Consider the following 23,149-nt stretch of genomic DNA (forward strand, 5'->3'; position numbering starts at 1 on the left):
AGGTGGCCAAGGAGGCCAGTGACATCCTGGCCTGTATCAGCAATGGTGTGGCCAGCAGGACCAGGGCAGTGACTGTCCCCCTGTACTGGGCACTGGTGAGGCCACAGCTCGAGTTCTGTGTCCAGTTCTGGGCCCATCAGTTCAGGAAGGACATTGGGGGGATGCAGCGTGTCCAGAGAAGGGAATGGAGCTGGGGAAGGGTCTGGAAGTCGCACAGGACTCCCTGAGGGAGCTGGGGTTAGCCTGGAATGAAGGAGGCTCAGGGGGAACCCTAGTGCTCTCTACAGCTCCCTGAAAGGAGGGTGTAGCAAAATGAGGGTTGTTGGTCTCTTCCAGCAGGCAGTGATGAGAGTACATAGTCTTAAGCTGCACCAGGGCAGGGATATTAGAAGGAATTTTTTTCACAGAAAGGGTGATTAGACATTGGGACAGGCTGCCCAGGCAGGTAGTGAAGTTGCTGTCCCTGAAGGTGTTCAAGGCAAGACTGGACATGGCTCTCTGTGGTTTGGTTGACATGGTGGTGTTCGGTGGCAGGTTGGACTTGATGATCTCTGAGCTTCTTTCCAATTGTGATCCTAAGGGAACACGGCTGGACACACAGTCCCGGCCTTCTCGGTGCCTGGCTGAGGTGGGGCCGGGCGGGGATCCCACACAGCTCTCAGTGCCAGGGCAGCGCCGGGCGATCCCTGAGGCCACACCGGAGCACAGCGAGCAGCAGGAGCCGCTGGGGCACAGCGCGGGCACAGCACACTCCGCACCCCACAGCATCCCAAACTCCCAGCGCCTTCCCGGCAGGCGAGGCGGGGCTCGGCAGAAGGAGGAGGAGACTCGGGGAGCCCGGGAGCCGCTCGGAGAATGTCGCCGTGCCACTCCTCCTCCTCCTGCTGCTCCTGCCCCTTGGCCGCGCAGCCCCGGGCCGGGCAGAGGCGCCGTGCGGAGCATGGGGAGCTGCTGGCTGCGCCTCGCCGCGCTGCTCGCCCTGGGCGCCCGGGCCAGCCTGGAGTACGAGGGTAGGGCAGCAGGGCTGGGGAGGAAGGGGAGCGGGGCCGGGCAGAGCCGGGGCGGGGAGCGGGGCCGGGCCGGGGGCGCTGCACCAAAATCTGGTGTAGAAATGACAGCGCCGAGCTCTGCTTTCCCCACGAGTCGTGTTCACCGCCCTGTTCCGTACCAGAACTGTGCAGTGGCATAAGGTCAGACTTTCTCAGAGTCTGCCTTCGAGGTTCTTCTCAGGAGTATTAGGTGCCAAATTATCCGATAGTTTAGCAGCGTAAAAAGTGCACTAAGGTAGAGGAAATGATGAGTTATCAGTCATTTTCCTGACACACTTTCTTTTGCATTGTCAAGTGCTCTTTGGGGTAAGGTTATGGAAGGCAAAGATACGGGCTTATACCCCCAAAAATGATAGTTGTAAAATGATTTTCCAAAATGCCTCTTTTTAATTCTCCACTAAACCATGTCTCTAAGTGCTACATCTTGGTATGTTCTGAATACCTGCAGGGATACTGCCTCAACCACTTCCCTGGGCAGCCTGTTCCAATGCTTTTGACAACCCTTTCTGTGAAGAATTTTTTCCTAATAGCTATTTTACACCTCCCTTGGCCCAAGGTGAGGCTGTTTCCTCTCGTCCTGTTGGTTATTACCTGGGAGAAGAGACCAACCCCTCCTGGGTACAGCATCCTTTCAGGTAGTTAGAGAGAATGAAGAGCTTCCTTTTCTCCCAGATAAACAGCCCCAGCTCCCTCAGCAGCTCATTATAGGACTTGTGTTCCAGAACTTGTCCTGTTTCAGGGCAGTAAACTAAAAAGTTGCAGGTTGGTTTAATGAACTATACTGTTGTTGTTTGTATCTTCCTTTAAACTGATCAGACTCAAAGAGGTAAGTAATTCCTATGTCAGTCCTGGGAAGGCAAGTGTGCATAGGTGTTCTGCCTCTTATGGGTCACATTTCTTCTTTTTCTCGCTTATAAAGGATTTATAGCACAATAGCTTGTGAAGTGTTGTTCATGTACACACCTGTGTATGCAGTGCCTAGCTTGGCAGTATGTTCTTGTGCCCTGATTTTGCCATCAGACCTACACAAGTGAACCTTTGCAGTGGGGAGGGAATTTTATTATGTGAATGAAGAAATCTTTTTTGCCTGACATAAACAGGATCATGTAAGTCCATAGATTAATCTTAAAATGGAAGTGTTATTTCATGCATTTTGGTTGACATCTGCCAGAGCAAAGTCCACAACTGGTTTTTTTCAGGAGCCTGCTTTACCCTTAACCGTGATAATTTCAGCACTTCCAACGCAGAACAATGCTTTGTCCTTACATGGCTTGGTAGCCAATTTTGAATGCATGTGAAGCAAAAACACTTTGATTTGTGGCTGAGAAAATGGGGATGAAATGGCGACACATCTCTTGTGGCTCCTCGAGCCAAACCTGTTTGGTTATTAATGAAACATTGCTTGTTAGGAAAGAGACCTGACTCGCTTCTCATTTTGAGGTAGAAAATGAGTTGGAAATGGGAGGTGTCAAGCTTGATCAATAGAGCAGGGCAACAGTAGTAAATAACTCTTTAATGCCAGTTTTTTATAGTTTCAAAAGCAGTTAACTGTTTCTTGTTTAAGGAAAGGGAAATACATAAGAGCTCACATGATTCTAAGATTTACTGATTTTAGATGCTAAAGTCATTGCACACCAAATTTTGGACAATTATTAGTGATAACACTGAGGTAACAATTTTATAACCCTCCAAGTGAGTAATTAGCTAAGAGTATCCCAATTTCTGACAGAAAAATTGATGCTTAGAGAGGTATTTGTTTACATATCAAAGCCTTCTTGAAGCCCTCAGGGATCACACCTTGTTCTTTATCTGTACAGTCAGATTGCAAGTGCCAGAAAGTTTGTTTTTATGTTCAGAAGTTTCTCAGATGTCAGTGTTTAGGCATCCAAAACCTCAACAATAAATATAAAAAATCCAGTGAAATTATTCTAAGTGATAGAAATACTTTGTTGTATATAAATCTCTCAGTTTCAGAGGAGAAGCTGTTCGGAAATTCACTTCATCAGGTCCCAGCTCAAACTGGTGAAGGGATTCCCAGTGATCCAGTGGAACAGCTGCAAATACATGGACTGGGTTTTCTTGAGTCTGGTAGAGTAAGAAATCAAGTTTCACCATTTTCTGGGCAGATTATTTTGGGGTTTTTTAAGTAAGAAAGGGAGTCTGTTGACAGATGTTGACAGAAGTCAAACTCCTGGGTTTGATTTCTGCAGAACAGTTGTGTGCTTTGCACATGAAATCAATAGCTTATTGAGGTGCCTGAATTACATAATTTTGCCTAACTTTAGGCAGCAGCCTGTGGATACTGTGGTCTCAGATGTCAACAAATGGCAGTGAATTAACCCCAAATGCTATAACTTGAGAAATACCACATGAAAAGCTCCCGTGGCCCCTGAGTACCTGCCTATTGCATGCAAAGTTTTTAGAAAGATTTTTCAATAGGGGGAATTTATGTGAGTCCTTCTTTGTAGCAAAGACTGGTCTAGAAATTAGACTAGACTTCATGCTCTGCAGTTGCTAATTTTACGTGTTGTTTAGGGAATTTTGAAGGCTTTCTTGCCAACTGTTCTATTGATGGATTATTTGAGTAGTGGTGCTCCAAACGGTTTCTGGTTTATAGAAGGCAGCTTTTACCTTTATCTTAAATTTTCAGCCATTGCACAGGGTTTTAAAAGTGTGGAGCTATACTGTCTTTTTATTTGAGCAACTCCAAAAGAATGCTTGAAACCAAACCATGTTTTTGATTTGAGTGTAACTTGAGTTTGCAGGTAATGTGCCTCGATGTCTTGTTCTTGGTGTGAGGATTGTACAGGTTGTTAAAGAGGGTTGTACTTGAGTTATTTACATTTTACTTCTGCCATTTGGCCTGCTGGCTGTTAACAGCCACTGACACTATGGAACCACTTTATAGTGAAACCTCTGATGTGGCCCTTGACCTGTACCTGCTCTGCTCTCTGCTCAGTGGATCAGCTACATGGTAGGTGGGCTCTCTGTAACAGAGGAGATGTGACTGGACATGTGCAACTCAACATTGCACAGCAGTGCTCGAGGAGCACTGAGAGAAATTTACTATTTCACTTGATTATCAGACCAATTTACCCCTTCCAAATTCACTATAAAGTGCGTCTGCTATGACTCTGAGCTTCAGAGAAGCCCATGCTGGTGACATTGCATAGATTATTGCATCCTAATCTTGCATGTCTTGTCTCAAAGCTTTCTTTTATTTTTAATTTGTATTTCCTTTCTTGCTGCAGTTTTTTTCTCTTATTTTCTATTGTAGGATCGGGATATTCACCCCTTGAAGATGATGAGGATGTTTATGCACGCAGTAGATATAAAGGTGAATGCTTTGCTTATGTGCTAAAGAGGATCAACTGGTTGCTGACAGAAAGCTTCATTCTGTTTTCTATCCATGGATTATAAAATCTTGGTGATCCAGCTCCATGGTTTTTCTCATGGATATTTAGATCAAGATTTAATTTCTGCTGTTTTTAACAATGGAAATTAGACCAAGTACTGATCACAGCTCTTTCATGCACTTGAGTAAGTAACTTTTGCATCGCCTTTACTCCTGGGAGATCAGGTTGTTGAATCATGAAAATCAGGAAGAGCTTCTCTTTCTTCTCCATACATGCCAACAAAACCATCAATGATAAGTGTACTCAAAACCTGGGCTCACTGATGGTAATGTATAGAAGTACATGGAAGAGAGCTTGATTTTCATTACTTTTTTCTTTCCATAAGATGGCTTGCATTTCAGGCTAACCTGCTACCAGAAGTGCCAAGTGAAGTGTGTTTAACAGATGAATGTGTACATTCCAAAACCAAATTACGTAGCTGGATGAGTGAATGGACTGGCATGTTTATAACGCAAATTCAGGTTTTCTTCCCTGTTCTGGAAGACTTTGCCATTTAGCAAGATTGAGAAGTTTTTTGCCACTACCAGTAAATCTTCCATTTGCTCTGTTAATTTTCTTAAAAATCTGCTTCTGTCACAATACTGCTCTCCTCTGCCAAAATCCCTCAGAAGCCTAGACATTAAAGAAACATGGCATTAAATTTGTCACTTCAAATGGCAACTGTATTTCTTTTTAGTAAATTGATCTGTGGACATGCTAGAGTTGTCATCATTTTGGTTACTTGAAAATACTGGTCACTGGTGTCTTGTTGTACATTATTGATTCTCTGCAAAGAATCAATGGGCCATATGAGAGGTAAGTCATAAAATAATTCAGACGTTTATGAACAGCCAAGGGAAAAGTACTGCTGTTATGGCTGTGTTGCTGTTTTCATAAATGTCTCATCTTCCAGTAAAATACTTAAGTATAAAATTTTGCTTTCAGACATGTGCACAAATAGTTCTCTAAAGCTTTATTTAGGTTAAGTAATTTTTCTTTGCCTTGTAATGTGGGATCCTCTACAGACACATAGAAAAGGAATTCAGAGATCGTGAAGATAAATCAATGCCAGTTCATACCAGGGCAGGCAAGTAGTTAAAATGTGGATTCTGTATAAACTCCTTTTGTTTTGTATGGTGATCCAAAGTGGATTATACTCATGTCAGCCAAAATGTCACCAGGGTAAGTGAAGCATAATGACTCGTTCACACAGATACCAGAAACTGCCCCAAGTTTGGAAGCTTTACTGCCAAACGTTGAGGAACAGACAATGTGAATCTAAGAGTATAAAGCATGGGAGCAGAAAAGGCTGACTCTTCATTAGCATACTTCTTTATGTTGGTTTTGGGGGAAGGGGCTGGAGAAAGACAAAGCAAGGAAAAATGGGCTGTGTAGCAATCTTCAGAGCTTCTCCTCAGATGTGCAGTCCAGCGTTTTGGGTGTGGCCCATTGCTTGGCAAATAAAACTTACCAGTAACGGGAATGAAGTGGATTTTCTCCATTGATGTTCACATATGTAAGCAGCATTGGCTTTTTTCTTTGCGCACATGTGCAGGCGAGCACACAAATTCACCCTCTCTGCAAACAAAACATTGCCGTTTACTGGGAGGGGTGAAAATCGACCTCCTACTAGACCCTTTTGTCTTCATCTGGATGTTTTCCCGCTTGCTCAGCTTTCCAGAGAAACATCGCCAAGATTTTCTGTGCCTACAGCATTTTTAAGGAGTTTTTCCCTTCCTCCCTGGTGAACCATCAGCTCTGTTGGCTGTTGTAGCAGCAAGTAACAGTACAGCTGGTCATTTTGCATGCTGTTCATGAAGGAAGGGCTCAGCTGGGGCTGGTGGTTAAACAGGACCAAAGGGTGGGGGGAGATGATGCTCTAGAAAGTGCCTTCCTTCCTGCCACTTGGCATCTCTGATCATATTTCATGAGGAAAGGCTTCCCTAATACAGCAATTCCTGTGTTCATCACAGCTCCAGTGGCTCTGCTCTGGTTTCTCAGATGCTGTAATGACCAAGCAGTAGCCCTATAGCTAAAGGCAGCATTGGGGCTTCAACCATTTCTGTTTGTTGCCTGTTTTCCAGTGGTTTCAAACACAGGATTGAGTCTCTGAAATGTTTTGCTACTAAGTGATAATACAGGCTATTGTACTTCTGACGGACTTTCTAGTTCTTTCTGTGCAAACTTTCTGTTAAACAAAAAGCCAGTATATAGGTCTTGGTACCTAAAAGCTCAAATTTAATGTGGGCAAACAGTGCCTGATATAGATTGTGAAGTTCCAGAAAAGGTGTCTGGGAAACCTGTAGCTTTTATAATGCCCACAGCCTTCAGGAACATGGCTGATCTTGCCTTGAGGCAGGGAACAGATTGTGTGACCCCTTGGGGCCTCACATCTCATATTCCACAGGTGCTCCATGTAGCTGCTTAGCCTTTGAAAACAGTATGTGCCTTCACTTAAAAAGAAACAAACTTTGATCTAAAACTTTATTGTATCATTTGATGTGCTTTTCACATTATCTCTAACAGTTGGTCTAAACCCTGATATTTGTGAATAGCTTGTAAACACTGCCTCACCCACTTGCTCTAATCACAATCAGTTCTAGAGTAAGCATTATAATGTTTTAAATCAAACAGATGTTCCTTCTAAGCTCTTCGAGTTATTTGCATCCAAAAGCATGTTTGTTTTTGTTTTTCTTTCTGGCAGGATCATTTGGTCCAGTATAGGATTCACGTTGCCCTTCTCTAGGAGCTTTGCTTTCTTTCTCTCTGTAAACCACTGTAGCTGCAACACTACAGGAAAAGCTTTTTCTTTTTCAGTATTGTGTTAGTGCATTAAACTGTATTTGTTAGCTTTAGCCACCTTTTTTTTTTAAATTTTTTTAAATATACGGGCAGCTGTTTAATCAAGTATATTTGTAAAACCACAAAATTTTGCAGGAAAACAGGCGATTTGCAATATCTGAAACAGCTTCTTTGCCCTCTTATATTATTATTAGCCTCTTGATCATGTTGCAAAGCATATTTGTCTTAACGCCCTTTACAAAGGAAATCAGCTGTGTGCATTTGGAGTTTATATACATGGAAAACCTGAGGCATAAGTATCTTGAATTGATTTGCTGAAGGATTGCATAACTGGCTGTGGTGAAAACTCAGCCCAAATGAATTTTCATCCCCCCAATCCTGCCCTTTCAGTCAGTGTTGTCTTAGTAACTTCAGGTTTAAGACCTTATGCAGAAAATCTGAGGCTAATTCTTAGTTAAGGTAATGCTACACATTTAGGCATGTAGTGAAATTGAAGGTCTCAGGGCATGGGAAGAACAAATGGGACAGAAGAGCTGGAAAGTTTGGGGATGAAACCATTGAAGAGGAAATTACGGGAAAGTTCAGGAGTTGGGTTTCTTCAGGAGATGAATGAGACAGAGGCTGTGAATCCAAGATGTGTGGCTTCTCCCAGAGAGTGGTCAGAGGTGATGCCTGTGGTGCACCTGTGGCACTGGGGTAGCAGTTAAGGGGGCAGAGCTGGGTGCTGGCATCACTCATTATTTCAGCACTAGCTGGTTGACTTCTGTTCCCACCAGCTCCCACTCCTCATCTGTTGTCTCAGTTTTAATTTGGTGTGCAGCAAGCATGAAAAATGGGAGCCACTGTGATACAGCTCCTCAATGAAGTAGCCTGAGTCAGTTGGTGTGGGGATTTTTTAAATGTGTTTTGGGAACTGTGGGATGGAGATTAGGGTGAAGGACAGGAAACAGTTCTAAAAAAAATCAAACCAAAACCCACTCTCCACCAAAACACTTTGCATAATTGTAAGGTAAATAGCAGAGGATGTATTTGAGATTCAGAAAACAGGCTTTTAGGTGGGAAGAAACAGAGGTGGGATGATTGTGGCTGAGCCAAAAAGCTGAGCTGTACTCTACCCCTAAACTGAGGGGTGCTGTTAGACTGGCCTGCTTGTGTCCTGTGCCTCAGTTAGTGTGTATTTGGTGACACTGGGAGTAATGTCACACATCTTTGTAAAGGGTTTTCAAAGTACTGGTGAAAGACAAAAATAAGCATATCACAGTACAGCTGCTTCAGAAATGGACTAGTCTAGAGGAATGTGCCCTTGGTCTAGGCAAAAGATTGAGAATTAGTCTCTGATTTTAGTCTGCAGATGCTATTTGTGTTGACTCAGAACCAGCACTGCAAAATGCAGACGAAAAGTGTAGTTTCCAACAGGAAAGTGTAAATGTGTCCTAGAGACATTGTACACTGCATACAAATATTCCAAGTATGAGAAATGCTGTATTGATTTTTGTTTATTTTTGTGTGGAACTGATCCAGCTAGTATAGGAAAAGGTTCTTAATTGCTATAGGAATTAAGACCTAGAAGTGAACATCTGCCAAAGACGATCTGGAATTTTTTTTAAAATGACATTTGTGACTTCGTGAATATGAAAGCTAAAACTCATGTGTTTTGTTTGTTTAGAGGGTTTTTCCATCTTGCTTGCAAAATTCAAAAGATTTTTCATTCCCCTCCCTCATGTCATACATTGTCACACAGGATTTCAGGACTTGTCATCTTTCTCGTTTCACTTTGCAATCCCTCCCTTCATCCCTCTCTCCTCTCCCAGTATGTCCTTTTCAAATTTTGGGGTGAGAAGGGGACAGGATTAGACACTCCTTGTGTAGGAGGTGAGAAGCTGCCCATTTTCTTGGTGCACCCTGTTGCCAAAGCTAAACAAAGGATGTCAAACTTTAGGAAGAGAAGTCTCTACTTCGTGCTGTGCCCATCAGCATCACAGTGTGGTGTTAAATCCTCATGAGGTGGTGGTACCCATATCCAGAATATTTTACACTGTATCCCTAGCCAGTTAATAAAGGTTCAGTTTGAGCAGGTTCAGCTTGACATATTTTCAATATGTTTTATGTGAGTGACATCCATTCTAACTGGGGGAGAGCTTGAGCCATCACTGAGTTTTGCCAGGCACAGATTATTATGGAAGCAGAAGATTATTTTTTTAATGAGCACTAAGAGAGATAAATGTTGAAAGCTGACAAGTGCAGCTGGACTAAGTAGTTCCTAATGCAAACTTCTCTTGTCAAAGAGCAGTTTGATGTGTCTGGTTAACAAGAGGGAAAAACAGCCCAGTTGTCATCAAACTGCCCACATGGTGGCACACTTATTCCATGGACAAAAAGTTTAGTAAAACCCCACCTGCCCTCCCAACCCCTCCAGTCTAATGGCTACAATCTTTAACGTTTGTCATTAAAAAAAAAGCTGCCAATCTTTAAAGGGCTGACCTCATGTGTACATGCACCTCTGCAGTGTTCTCCACTTTGAGGACTGGGGGCTTTTTAAATAAGATTTTTTTTCCGTTTCTTCTTTGTGACCTTGATTAAGCAAAGTGATTTTATATTTGTGTCTGAATTTTTACATTTTTCTAATTGCTGTTGTGTGGGGTTTTTTTCTTCTCTGTGCCAGAAACACCGTGGTGCTCCCCCATTAAAGTGAAACATGGTTATGCAAACTGCAGGACACCTCAAGGGGAGTATTACAAGAATGTGTTGGGCACAAGATGTGATATTCGCTGTCAAAAAGGCTACGAACTGCATGGCCCTCACCAGCTGATTTGTCAGTCAAGCAAACGCTGGTCTGGGAAGGTGCTGTGCAAACGTAAGTGGCTACAAAATCTCTGTGTCTGTGTGACTTGTGCTCCAGGTTCCAAGTAAATTCTTACTTGCATTTGAAACTGATCGTTGGATTGTTACTGTTATTTTAAAGGTTGGAAATATGTTTGGATAAATAGATTAGTTTGTTGTTGAGGATCTCACAGGGTTACATGACATGATAAGCATCTGAGTGGTACAAATACTCTTAGCAGATAGGGAATGTTTTATGAGTGTGTGATTTTTATTTGTGAAAATAATTTTATGACAGAGCTTTAAAGCTGTTTTGAAATACTGCCCTTGTTAGACTTTCTAAGTTGACACAATTTGTACCAGGTGTCTAAATGGGCTCTTGCAGTAAAACATTTCCTGAGAAGAGAGGAATAGGTATTTGTCATCCCTTTTCTCATATAAATATTGTATTAGGCCACTGTTGCTTATGTAGAGTTAAATTTGAAATGCAGCTAATAAGAGTGTGAAAAAACCTCAAGTGGAACAAGACTTTCTCTCACTTCTTTGCCAGCTGTGTCTTTATTTCTTTGTAATAACCCACATTTACATTACCATAAAGGGAGGGTAGCAGCTTCCCAGAAGTCTTTGTCTGCTTTTCCAGAAAAGCGTTGCCCTACCCTGTCCATGCCGACCAACGGGGGCTTCAAGTGCTTGGATGGTGCCTACTTTGGCTCGAGGTGTGAGTACTACTGCTCCCCAGGCTACCAGCTCAAGGGGGACCGCATTGTCACCTGCATGGACAACAAAGCCTGGAGCGGCCGGCCGGCAGCCTGCGTGGGTAAGTAGGGAATTATTTGGTCTGTATCCCGGGAAGTCTGCATTGTGAGGAACCTGCCAGTGCCAAAGACCTGCACACATAAGTTCCAAAAGGCCTTTTTATCCAGTTCATGGGGAGAAAAAGCTGTCCTTCTTAAGGAGGCAAAGAACAGTTTTCCAGTGGTTCAAGGGTCTGTCACTCAGTAATTTCAGTCCAAAGTGAGTATCTTTCTTACACAGGAGCTCCAAGCATTACCACTGTAATAAAGATGAGTCTGGTGTAAATGGCCAGCACTTTACAATTCTTATAACAGCTTTTGCTGCTTCCTGAGTGACCCCTGTGTAGCCTGTGATTACTGTGCTGCTCTTCCAGCATGTTCTCTGTGCTGGAGTCTGTCACACTCTCTGCTGCTTAATGATAAGACAGGTTTGAAAGTAAACCTGTTGCCTGAACTGTTGTTTTTCTTCCTTGGGCTCATGGTCTTCAAATATATCCAGAGAATGCAAATGGATTGTAGTTACCAGCATGGTTGCAGTGAGCTAATTTAAATTTCAGCCTAGTTCACTCTAGTTATGCCAGCAATTTTCATTACATAGTCAGTGATCTCCTGGGAACCTTGGCTGGAGGAAGTGTTTCTATATACATAAATCAAAAGAGAGATAAATAAATGTTGAGATTTAACTTTCCTGACTACTAATGAAATTTCAGTACATAGGGAAGTCTCAGCTTGCTGCCCTTGTTTCTGGGAAGCCTCTGATAAAAGCTTCAGCAGCCACCCACAAAGGAAAACATCTTTTGGCCATCTGAAATGATACCAGTAATTTAAAGCACGTGGGTGGTAGAGGGTTTGTACTTAGTGTTTTGTGTGTATGATAACTTGGTTTTCCTCAGAATGCCTGTGGCTCAGTCTAGGTTGGCAAATGGCTTTGGAGCCTCTCCACTGTGGCCTGATGTTCATAAAATGTTTTTCAGGTTTCCTGTTATTTGGTGTTGTAGAAATGTAGAAGTGAGCTGCTTAGGTCTAGACTTTTTGTGGTGTTTCTTGTTTTTATTTGCAAAAACAAGCTTTGTCCTTCTCAGTGATGTGGGCAGAGGAAGAAAAACAAGCCTTTTAAGTTGGGAAATGATAAAATATTGTCCTCTGTATTTCCTGGCACTTCCAGAAGCTCATCTGTTTGCAGAGGTGGTGTGCTTATTACAAAGAATGCTGTCTTGCAGAATAAAGTAAGGAGAAATCATAAGCAGCAAAGAAAAGAGGCTAAGTTAGCACTAACTCTTCTTTTTTTATTCCAAAAATGCAGGGTAATTGTTGCACAGAGTATGATTACAAGTCCCAAGTAACCCAGTAAAAACAACACTAAGATTTAAGTTGTGGTAATACCACATAGTTTGGAGAAGGTCCCTTCAAACCTTGTGTGCTCACAGTTCCTGTATGCAAACAGTGAGGTCTGCTGTTAGCAGACTGTTTAAAAATGTTTTAGCAGTCACTTACAGAAGTCCTTACAGACAATTAGTATTCTGTCCTAACAAAGCAGACTGTCCTCTGTCCCCATCCTGTTAAGAGGAAGGATGTCCCTCATGTAGCTGAGATAATTTCGATTAAAAGAAAGATCAATATACAGCTGGTTTTGGCTATCAGTTAGCTAAAAATGCCAATAGTCACTTGAATAATATTTCTATTATATCTTTAATGCACTTAAAGATATATATATATCTTTAAAGATAAATATATATCTTTAATGTAACATATATTGAAATAAATGCTTTCCTACAGAAGATTGAAAAATGTCACTGTCTTTTCTTCTGGGAAGATTTACTTTTCCTGCTGATTGTATAACAGAGGTTGTGTTAAATGGCTGTCACCAAGATAAGTCATCCTTCTGTCATGTCCTAAGGCTATATTGATAGAATGGTTGTCTTAGTAGTGCTGGCTACTGATGTAAGACATGGTTATAAGAGCAACTGGGAAAAAAATCAAATACAGCATCAATTCTCCACAAAATGATAATTGTGCCAGTCTTCTGTTGTTTCTCATTTTGCTGTTACTGCAGGAAAAATAACCAGTATGTTAAGAGAAGCATGCAAAGTTATTGTGCAGAGAGAGGTCGATGTTCATTGTGCTTTAAAAATGCTCTTAATCACATTATCTGCTGCACAGATGAACAAAGAATGCAAATAAACAGAGCATCTAGGCTCCTTGGGTACAGTCTTGGATATCCTCCGTGGAGTTTGAAGCTGTCCATTTGTTGACATTACTTTTTAACTGAACTGTGTAAATAAAATTAGAGTAACTCTTTCTACTTGGGTTTTTTTGCAGTGCAAAGGGTTGATCACAGTCAGCTCTTCTTACAAAAATGTGAGAAGTAGAGGCTCCACGTGCCTTGGCTGGGGTGAATGCAGTGCTGAGGAAGCCAGCTGGAGGTGTTCCTGGGTCACCCTGACAGCAGGGAAGGAGCTGTGCAGGAGCTGCACAGCTCTAGCAGATGCTCCAGTTCACTTTTCTGTGGCATTTATTTCAACAGATACTGAACCTCCAAGGATCCAGTGCCCAAGTGTGAAGGAGAAAACTGCAGAGCCCAACAAGTTGACAGCCAGAGTGTTCTGGGACACCCCAGAGGGACGGGACACTGCTGATGGGATTCTGACAGAGTAGGTGAAAATCTCTGCATGTTTGCATTTTATCCTTCTTAGTCTTTTGTTAGCAATTTGACAGGCCAGGTACCCTCTTCCCTTAATTCATCAAATTTGCTTTTTTATAGCTGTCACATGGAACTGCTCTGTAAGGAATTGCGTGTTTAACTGGAAAAGTTGACAGTTTGGAGGTGAACTGTTCAGGAGCTGGTTAGCAGATTGTCATGATTATTTAGAGCTGGTGGAATAAGCGAAATAAACAACTGCACCTGTGAAATCTTCCAGAGCTCTTTTGCAGGTCTCGTAGTCAACAAGTTTTCTTCTTTCTTAAAAGTTTTCTTACAGCAAATTACCTTTTGTACATAACAGTGAAAACAGAGTAGTGCATTGGAAGTAACAGAAGAGGTAAGTTTGACTGTTTTAAGGAAAACAAGGTGTGTCACAAAATAGTATCTGCAATCATCTTTAGGGTTCTTCCTAAAGTAGTGCTGGCTGCTGATGTCTCAGGATTTTGCAGTTACCTTTAAAGTAACATTTCTTGTTTGAAACCTTGGTGAATTTAGACATTGGGTTTTAGACATAACACTTCAAAATTTCTTTGTCCTTTTCTATGGTTTCACAGTCACATTTTCCAGAAGAGAAGGTGTACTTGTGGTGGCACTACTGTCACTGATTTTCCCATTTTTATCATGCAGGATTTAGGTTAAATCTATTTGGATTATTACAATAGTAGGAGTATAGTAAATCTGCTTTTTTCAGGAAGCAAATTACATCATTACATTAGTGGACTGGTTAAGCTTAAAAGCTCAGAGTTTTTAAGCTTGAAGATGTTTACAGTTTCATGTGAATACAAAAAAAGCTGTTCAAGTGCACAATTTGGTATTGCCCTTTTATTGCTATAATTTAATAATTTCATAAAGAATAATTCACTGCAAAATTAAAAACTTAATTGCTGCTAAGGTCTGCTGTAACAATTTGGTGACAATTAACAGAATAAAATATCAGAATAAAGAAATTCCAATGCCTTCTTGACAAAGGAATGTCTGATAGGCAAAAAACTGGGGAATACTCCATGTAGACTTTGTCATACGAGAAACTGTTGTCAGCTCAAAAGAGGGAAGCTCTTCATTCAGTGGAAGCTTTTCCATAAATCACATCTCTTATTTTTATAAAATGTTGCTAAACTGTGCTGTTTTTATCGAGTATGCAGTGCTTTTCTTAAATGCACAGGGTCCTTCAATTCCTTGAGTACCTAAGCTTTTCCATGACAGGGAAACCTCTTTGGTTATGTGCTCTCTGCTCTCTGCTTCAGTAGTGGGGATATGTTTGACTTACCTGTATTCTCCCACCTTGTGTGCAGGACAGGGACAAGTTCCAGGTGAAAATGCTGCTGTGGGTCACCACACCCTTCTGCTGTGACACTAAATCTTACTTTCTGTTCCATTTCTGTGCATATTAAGACAAATGACAATCTTAGGAGCCGTTCAGAGCAGCCAGATGGAATATATCCCCACTGTGAGAGGCTGGAAGTTTTCTTTCTTAGTGTTGACTTTTCTTATGTAAGGAAAATGAAGCTTTAGTTCCCCTGGGCATGATGTGCTTGGCTACACTATGGATTGTCTTACAGGAAGGGAGCACACTATGCCCACTCTACCTCCCTTGTCTCAGCAGGGTGGGCTGTAGTTAGCAAATTTAAATCCTCTGGTCACTTCTGCCTAGCTTCTTCCTTTGCTTACTCTCAAGTCTTCAGTCCTGCAGGCAGCCATACAATCCTAGCATGCCACAAACATTCCTCTTCATGCTTTTACAGCACTGTCAGTAAGTAAATACTGAATTTATGAACATCTGTCCTGTTTTATCTCCTGTTTTAGTGTTATTTTGAAAGGCATGCCACCAGGGTCACATTTTCCAGAAGGCGACCACAAAATCCAATATACTGTGTACGACAGAGCTGAAAACAAAGGCACTTGCAAATTTCTTGTTAAAGTCAGAGGTAAGAATTATGTTTTACCCTACAAATACAGTTGCTGATTTGCATGTGGCTTAGTAGGCAGTTTGAAAATGTCCTCATTTCTGTACTTATCTGCATATGTCTGTGTATATAAACTCCCATGATGATGCTGAAAGGGAGAGTTCAGTCTTGCTCAAGATCCTGGGGGCCAAGTCTGCAGCATTCCTGTGCATCTGGGGAGAGTTTCTTTGATCAGGCCTGCCTCAAGCTCCACACCCCTTCCCTCCTGCCAGCTCCTCCCTGTCACTTCAGGCTTGTGAGCTGCTGAAACAGGGATGTGAAGGCATTTTTTCATCTGGGACTCATATCTGTCAAGCAGGGCTGCACTTTCACATGTCCAGATCTTAACATCTGCAGTTGAATATGCAGAGATGCTACCTGAGTTTTCAGTGTCAGCCCTTTGTGCTCCATAACCTGTTGTCACATGTATACACCTACACATCTGTTTCATTTTACGTAAGAGTGAGTAAGGGTTGGGGGGGTTCAGTTTGGTTGTTTGGGGTTTTTAAGTGCGTGACTAATAATGCAGAAAGCAAACAGTAAAATGTCTTTGGTACTGCTGTTCCACTGACCCATGCTGTCTTAGTAATGAATGGTGATTCATGCTATGGTTTTTTTTGGTTTTTTTCCTCTTGCTCAAAGTCAGGCGCTGTGTGAAGTTAAATGCCCCAGATAATGGCTACATCAAGTGCTCAGGTGATGGAAATAACTATGGTGCTACCTGTGAGTTCTCCTGCATTGGTGGCTATGAGCTGCAGGGAAGCCCAGCTCGAGTCTGCCAGTACAATTCAGGGTGGTCAGGAGTGGAGCCAACCTGTGCACGTAAGTGAGTATTTCACCACTTTCCCAGGAGGAATCCAGCACAGTGGTTCTTAGGGCAGTGAGAATTTGGGAAGGGGGTGTGGGGTGGAATACAGCTGCAGTGTCCCAGAGGTAGGAAACTTAACATCATCTTTGTCTCCTCTGTCAGTTTGCACTTCCAGCTGAAGCCTTTGCCACCTTAAACTACTCTTTCCTAGAGTTTGTTTTAGCTCAAAGCTTTGTACAAAATGTCACATTCTGGAGTTAATCCATTGGGCAAGCTAGAGCAGTCTACAGTAAGATTGTTGGTTTCAATGAGGCTGGTATTTCACCCGTGTCTTCTTTATTATTGTTTCTTGTTCTTGTGTTTCTGCTGTCTAACTCTGCCTCTGGAAATAGATCTGTTTTTAGTATACTCCATAACTTTTGTTTTAATTTTAAATCTAGCCATGAATATTAATGTGAATGTGAGGACTGCAGCTGCACTTCTGGATCAATTTTATGAGAAGCGGAGACTGCTAATTATTTCAACTCCTACTGCAGCCAACTTCTTCTACAGGATGCAGCTGGGAATGCTGCAGGTAAAACACATTTAAGGGGGATGTGCAACTATTTTTTTCTTTAAAAACACAAGAGGACAAGCTCCACTGTTGGATACAAATCCATAAACTTCAGTTGTTGTATTGCAGCTACTGGAACATCTGGTTGAAGCAGTCATGGTTGCAGATTAATCTTTTTCAGAGGGGTTAAGATATACCCCCAGTCTCTAATTCAGCTCCATTCTGGATTGTGCTGCCTCTGACTGACCAGTTGCTGAATCCCAGGCAGTTCTGGCCCTTCCACCCTCCCCAAATTAATTTGTGTTCAATAATAATTCCCTATCCCAGCTGCTAAAGAAGTTGAATAAAACCAACCAAACCCATCTCTGCAGCACTTACACAGTTCATGCAAACCAGGCTTACAGAATTTGCAACTACATTGCAAGGAAGTGTGAATAGCTTCAGAAATAAAAAGTGCACCAGCAAACAAAGGACCAGAGACATAGCACAGAAATCATCCAGAGTGCTGGAGATAACACTGGAGTGTTTTGTTCCAAAAAAACCAGAACTTCTGGTAATTGTCCTTCTTACGTGTTGTAAATGTGGCGCTTTTGTTGGCTTCTTGGAATTCTTAGAGATGTATCTCTAAAATATATCTGTGTCCTCAGGGAAAGGAAGGAAGGGAACCAGTTCTGTATTCTTTCACAGCTGCAAGTGCTTTTATCTTGTTTCTTCTTCTCACAGCTTGTAACAAAATGCAGTGTAAATAATCATTGAGATATGAATGTGACAATGTTTTTAACTGCTGGCCTAAATTACAGTTGTATTTAACAAAAAGGAAAACAAAAAAGCACCTGTTTTTCCCTATTAGATAAACTTGGACAAGAAAATTCAATGTATTGATCAAACTGAATTTAATGGCTATAGTACATTTTCCACTTCTTGACAATGGGCAAATGAGTTGGCATGGAAGAAAACTTTCTGCCGTCAACTTCTGTTTCGCATAATTTGCTTTCATTGCCAAATTAGATTACTGGTGCAGTGCTTAATATCCTGGCATCTTTTCATATAACTGCAAAGACAAGTTTATACTTCTCCTAGGTGGTCCCTGTGTGTTGTTTTTCTAGAGTAGCTGAGAATCTGTTACTTAACCTCCCCTGGAGTCATGAGGTTCTAACTCTTTGCCGTGGGAGTTTGCAAAATACACTCTTAAATTGGTTTAAAACATTTTACTAACTTAAGAAGAGAGGGCTCTATGAACACTTGCTGCGCACTCAAAACATTCCCCTGTTGTCCCACTGATGACTAACACCCCTCTTTCTCCTTTGAACCCTTGCAGCCAGCACAGTGTGGGTTAGATCTCCGACACGTCACCGTGGTGGAGTTGGTTGGTGTCTTCCCAGCACAGATAGGAAGAATAGGTGTGAAGCTGCTGCCCCCATCACTTGCCCTGCAGCTCAGGTAAAGGAAGCTCTCACTGCTGTTGTGTTTGCACTTTATCCTGCAAATTGCATTGCTTTTGATTCCCTGCATCCTGCCCTCTAAATGTACATATTCTGCTCTAATGTACACAGCTAGACACTGGAAGGTAGATGTTGATGAGCACACTTTGGGATTAATTTGCTCTCTGTGTAATAGCTACAGCAAATTAAAACATTATAACTAATTTATTTTATTTATTATATATTAAATATGCCTATGATCATAGGAATATAGGTCTATATTTTTAGGTGCTACCACTGCAAACATTTCCAAGTCTGTCTGTGTTTGTATTGGAGTTGTTCCTTTGCAAGGAGAGCCCTGGAGCATCTGCCAGGGTAGCCTGAAATGGCAGCAACAGCTCATCCTCTGCACCAGGGCTGGTGATTGTGGCCAGGCCCAGAGGAGAGACAGTGGTAGGGGAAACTCGTTGAAGTCCCACATATAGGAATGAGACAGCACTGAGGCAGCATTTCAAAGAGGAAATTATCTCAGTGTCCCCAGCCTGACTGCAGCAGTTTTACTGAGGTGCCTAAACTGTTTTGACTTGGGTTTAGACTGGCAGAGGATTGGTTTTCTCTTTAAAGGGTGAATTCAAGTGCCAGCATTTCCTAGGGATTGGAAGGCAACAAAAGCCAAAAGTGAAGGCCTCATTGGCAGGACAAGAAAGAGTTGTTTAGAAAAAAAAGTCAAGGAGCATTTTAGGCAACATATTCTGTGATATGACTGAGGAAAGGGAGTAAGTTTTAATTAGAGACACTGAAAATTGCTGACACAGCAGAGAGCGTTTTTTCTGAAAGTATTTTAAAAAAATTGTTCTCAATAAAAGGAAAAAGAGAGCACAAAAATGCTGTCTCTTACTTTTTTGGATAAAAATACTTTTACTAAGGTTGAAATGGCTTTCTTGTGCCTCTGTAGAGAATAATAAGCTCTCTTAACACCTCATTTCCTGCTCTCCTGCAACCTCCAATGAAGCTACATTTCAGAAATTGGTATGGTATGACCTGCCCTGCACTCAGTGAAAGTTAGTTTTCCATTGACTTTTTCTTTGCTGTTGCTTAGTGTGTGAATTACAGCTTTTCAGTTCTGCAGGGTGCTCAAATCAGTAAGAAATGCACTCCTAAACTCTGTCTTGAATAAAGGTGTTGTCCAGAATTGACATTTCAGTAGGCTAATGAGCACAGGTGCTCCAGTTAAAACTTTGGAAAGCACACAAGTTTAGCATTTGGATTTTTAGAAGCATTTTTTCTTAGGTGATACATGGCACAAGATGAATGTACTTTTCTATCTGCATTGCTTACCTTTAATCTTTATTTTAGTTTGAATTTAATGGCCAAGCTCCCTAACTGCAGCAAGAGCACTCAGACTTGTTAGAAGGCTGAGGAAGGCCAATTTTGATGCTTCACACCCTTGCAACATCTCCCAGACCCTCTTCTTCATGGTACCTTTCATGACCTCACACCATTCTCTCAGGGCTGCCTGAATTTATTTAGCCCACATTAATGATGTTGACTGACTGCATAATTAAGGATCTTCTAGTACATTACTCCAGGCAAAAGATGAAAAGAGCACCACAGATAAACTTGTTACTCTTGTACCTTCAGAGGAGCTTAAATGACCACTTTCATCACTTCAGAAGAAAAGGGCTCTTCCATGATCAGCAGTGGCTTTTGTTCCTCTGATATTGGAGTCACAGATGGCTGTTATTAGGTAGCAATGAAAGCAGACTCCAATAATTTTGTTCTGCTTTTTCTTACTGTGGTTTCTGTACCAAGGAAAGCCAAGAAATGGAAGCCAAGAAAGGGAATAGTCTTATTTGTAACTCAAGCTTCATCACAAGGGTTTTCTTTAGGCAATGTTTATACTACTTTTTTTGTCTAACCTTTTTTCCTCATGTGATAGCAGTAGGTAATGGCAGAGAGCAGAGCTTGATGCAGTTACCTTGGCCCTTCCCTACTGCAGAGGTAGAGCCTGCAGCACATACAGGCACCTGCTCTTTACCTGGCTCCTTGTTCTGAATGCCAAAACCAAGTGGGCTCTGTGTCAGCCCCTCTGACCATCCCCTCCTTCCTCTGCTCAGCCTCAAGAGGCTGCTCCTGCCCTTTAACAAAGCAAGTTCCTTCCTTTGCAGGCTGCTGCTGAGGATCCCTCATTACAATTTCAACATCGTGGTGATGGACAAGCATGGGATGGACAAGGAACGCTACCCTTTCCCAGCAACACCAGCTGAGCTCTTTGCCCTTATTGACAAATTTCCCTTGAGAAAAGATGAGATGAAACTGCAAGCAGAAATTGGTCAGTCATGTCCCTAATTAAGGATTTCAGGGCCTGCAGTTGTCAGTGAATTTTTTAAAATCCACATAATTCTCCCCTTGGTGCTACACAAAGCGTGGCTTTTTTAATCATTGATGTGATTTTATTGTGTGTATTGGTAAATCTGTCCAGCCATGTAGGTGCTCTGCATAGGAATGTGCACAATGCTCTTTTGTACTCTCAGTCATCTTTAGATCATAGAATCACAGAATGGCCTGGGTTGGAAGTGACCTTAAATATCATCTAGTTCCCACCCTGCTGCCACGGACAGGGACACCTTGCACTAGACCAGGTTGCTCAGAGCCCCATCCAGCCTAGCCTTGAACACTTCCAGGGATCCAGGGGCAGCCACAGCTTCTCTGGGCAGCCTGGGCCAGTGCCTCAACACCCTCACAGGAAAGAATTTCTCCCTAATATCTAATCTGAACCTGTTCTCTGACACTCTGAAGCCATTTCCCCTTGTCTGTCATTCCAGGCTCCTGTAGAAAGTCCCTCTTCAGCTCTCCTGTGGGCTTTGTTCAGGCACTGGAAGGCCACAATTAGGTCATCCCTGAGCTTTCTCTTTTCCAGGCTGAATAATCCCCATTCTCTCAGCCTTTCCTCATAGGAGAGGTTCTCCTTCCCTCTGATCACCTCGGTAGCCTTCTCTGGACTTGCTCTGACAGGTTGATGTCCTTCCTCCTGCTGGGGACCCCACAGCTGGATGAATGTGGATGTGGGATTACTACCTAATGGAATTTCTTGTACAGAGAGTGAAGAACTGAGGCGCTTTTCTGGGAGTTAATTTTGGGTTTTTCATTCAGTGTAAAATTGGGGTTTCTTTCTTACTGTTTATAATTCTTTTTATTAATAAAATATTGTTTTGCAAACAGATAGCTGTCTAAAATTCCTCTTGGAGGTTAGAATTGGTTGATTGATACAAAAGTTGGTTCAAAATGCCTTTCTGCAAGCCATTGTAACAGACATTAGCCTCACATTGAAAGTGTACAAGGAACTCACTGGTACCTTTTAGTTCCACTAAAAAATACGGTCAGTCACAGACAAAAAGCATAAGCCAAAGGCAATACAAGCATCAATTTTCAGCAGCAGCAAGGAGAAAATTGGTGATAGCAGGAGCATGGAAATCATTGCCACCGGGAATATGAGGAAGGAGCAGTGATCAGTGTAGAGTATGGGCAGTAATTACTAAAGACCATGTACTGCAGTGCTTAATAGAAACATGTGCTCTTACCTGCTGCACTTCTGTTTCTGGCGTTTAATGTCCAGCAGTCTTGGAGTAGCAGATTTTTTTCCCTCCTCTTCACCTTGGAGACAGACTAGGCTGTTGATTCGATGGCAGGGAAGCATTACTCCAGGGAAACTTCATGAAGGATTTGTCACTTACAGAGCTGTGAAAATACTTGTTTGCAAGTCATAGCTTTCAAATTAACAAAAAAAGTTCCCTGTTTAATAAAAAATATTAGGAAGCAATCAAAACAGGAAAAAAATTTTCATTTATTATAGCCCACAGTTTTGACAATCCACTGCAAAGAATACTCATCATGCAGGAAGAACACAAGTATCAGAGGAGTGAAAACTGTGAGCTTTGGATGTGTTTACAGGATATGATGCATAATTTGACATGTCTGAAAAGCAGCACTCCACTGTCTATGCTGCTCATTCTTGCCCCTCAAGAACACAGGCTTTTTTCAACCAAATGCTTGTTTGACTTCGACCATAAGGTTTAAGAGTTTTAAATTTTACACTGATGTCAGCAGAAGAACAGTTTTACCAGCATCTTTAAAGCAGTCCTTACAAGAATATTTGTTCTCTCACGTCCTCTGAAATTACAAATAAAAAAAAAAAAAAAGTAAATACCTCACTCTTTTAAAAAGATTGGTCCTGCAAGTGGATTAATGTGGGAGTGAATGTGAAGCTGAAGCATGACAGCACCAAGGAGGAGGTGTGTGGGGGTTTGCCATGTCTTCTGAACGGGATGATCTGCTTCCAGCCTTAGCAGATTCTTGCTGAACACCCAAGGGTAGATAGGAAAGCATGGCATGGCCCTGCAGTGCTAATGCCAAAGGCCAAGAAGATCAGGATACACCCTGAACTCTGCAGGAAGTGGTGCCAAGTTTGCCAGGATGAGCAGCTGATGGGCAAGGAAGCCCTGAGCTTCCCAAATATTGCTGTTAGGAATAAGGGGCAAGAAGAGGATTGGTGACAAAAATCACAGAAGTAGCATTTCTCTTCCAGACCTGACCAAACCAGCAATAAAGTCAGTTCTCACTGGAAAAAGCAGAGCAACTGATTTCTAATGATTTAAAGTCTATTAAAAAATTAAAATCTCAAATGGGTCTGATTTTTCTCCTGTATTGCTGCAGTTCCAATCTGCTGCTGCTGCATTTTGATTTAGGTACAGTCAGTGCATCCAGTCATCTTTCACGACTGGGTGAACAGGAGCAGGGCTTTACAATTGCTACAATCAGGAAAATGATTGCAATCACCAGGCTGTTACAGGAAATTGAATTAAG

General features: G+C 42.0%; 1 protein-coding gene across 2 annotated transcripts; it reads left to right on the plus strand.

Moving 5' to 3' along the window:
- The first annotated feature begins 852 nt into the window (after positions 1 to 852).
- On the plus strand, positions 853 to 21,507 carry SRPX (sushi repeat containing protein X-linked). Of its 2 annotated transcripts, XM_085049230.1 has the most exons (10): positions 853 to 1,010; positions 4,327 to 4,386; positions 9,909 to 10,100; positions 10,707 to 10,883; positions 13,385 to 13,511; positions 15,365 to 15,486; positions 16,147 to 16,326; positions 16,753 to 16,886; positions 18,184 to 18,305; positions 20,455 to 21,507. In XM_085049230.1, exons 1-10 carry the CDS (start codon positions 941 to 943, stop codon positions 20,633 to 20,635), a joined length of 1,365 nt encoding a protein of 454 aa, XP_084905356.1. In that variant the 5' UTR covers positions 853 to 940; the 3' UTR covers positions 20,636 to 21,507. The 2 variants fall into 2 exon arrangements, with proteins under 2 accessions (XP_084905356.1, XP_084905358.1); XM_085049232.1 differs by lacking the exon at positions 4,327 to 4,386.
- The last annotated feature ends 1,642 nt before the right edge of the window (positions 21,508 to 23,149 follow it).

The sequence above is a fragment of the Lichenostomus cassidix genome, chromosome 1, assembly GCF_008360975.1.
Source record: "Lichenostomus cassidix isolate B80296 chromosome 1, HeHo_3.0, whole genome shotgun sequence".
NCBI lineage: Eukaryota > Metazoa > Chordata > Aves > Passeriformes > Meliphagidae > Lichenostomus > Lichenostomus cassidix.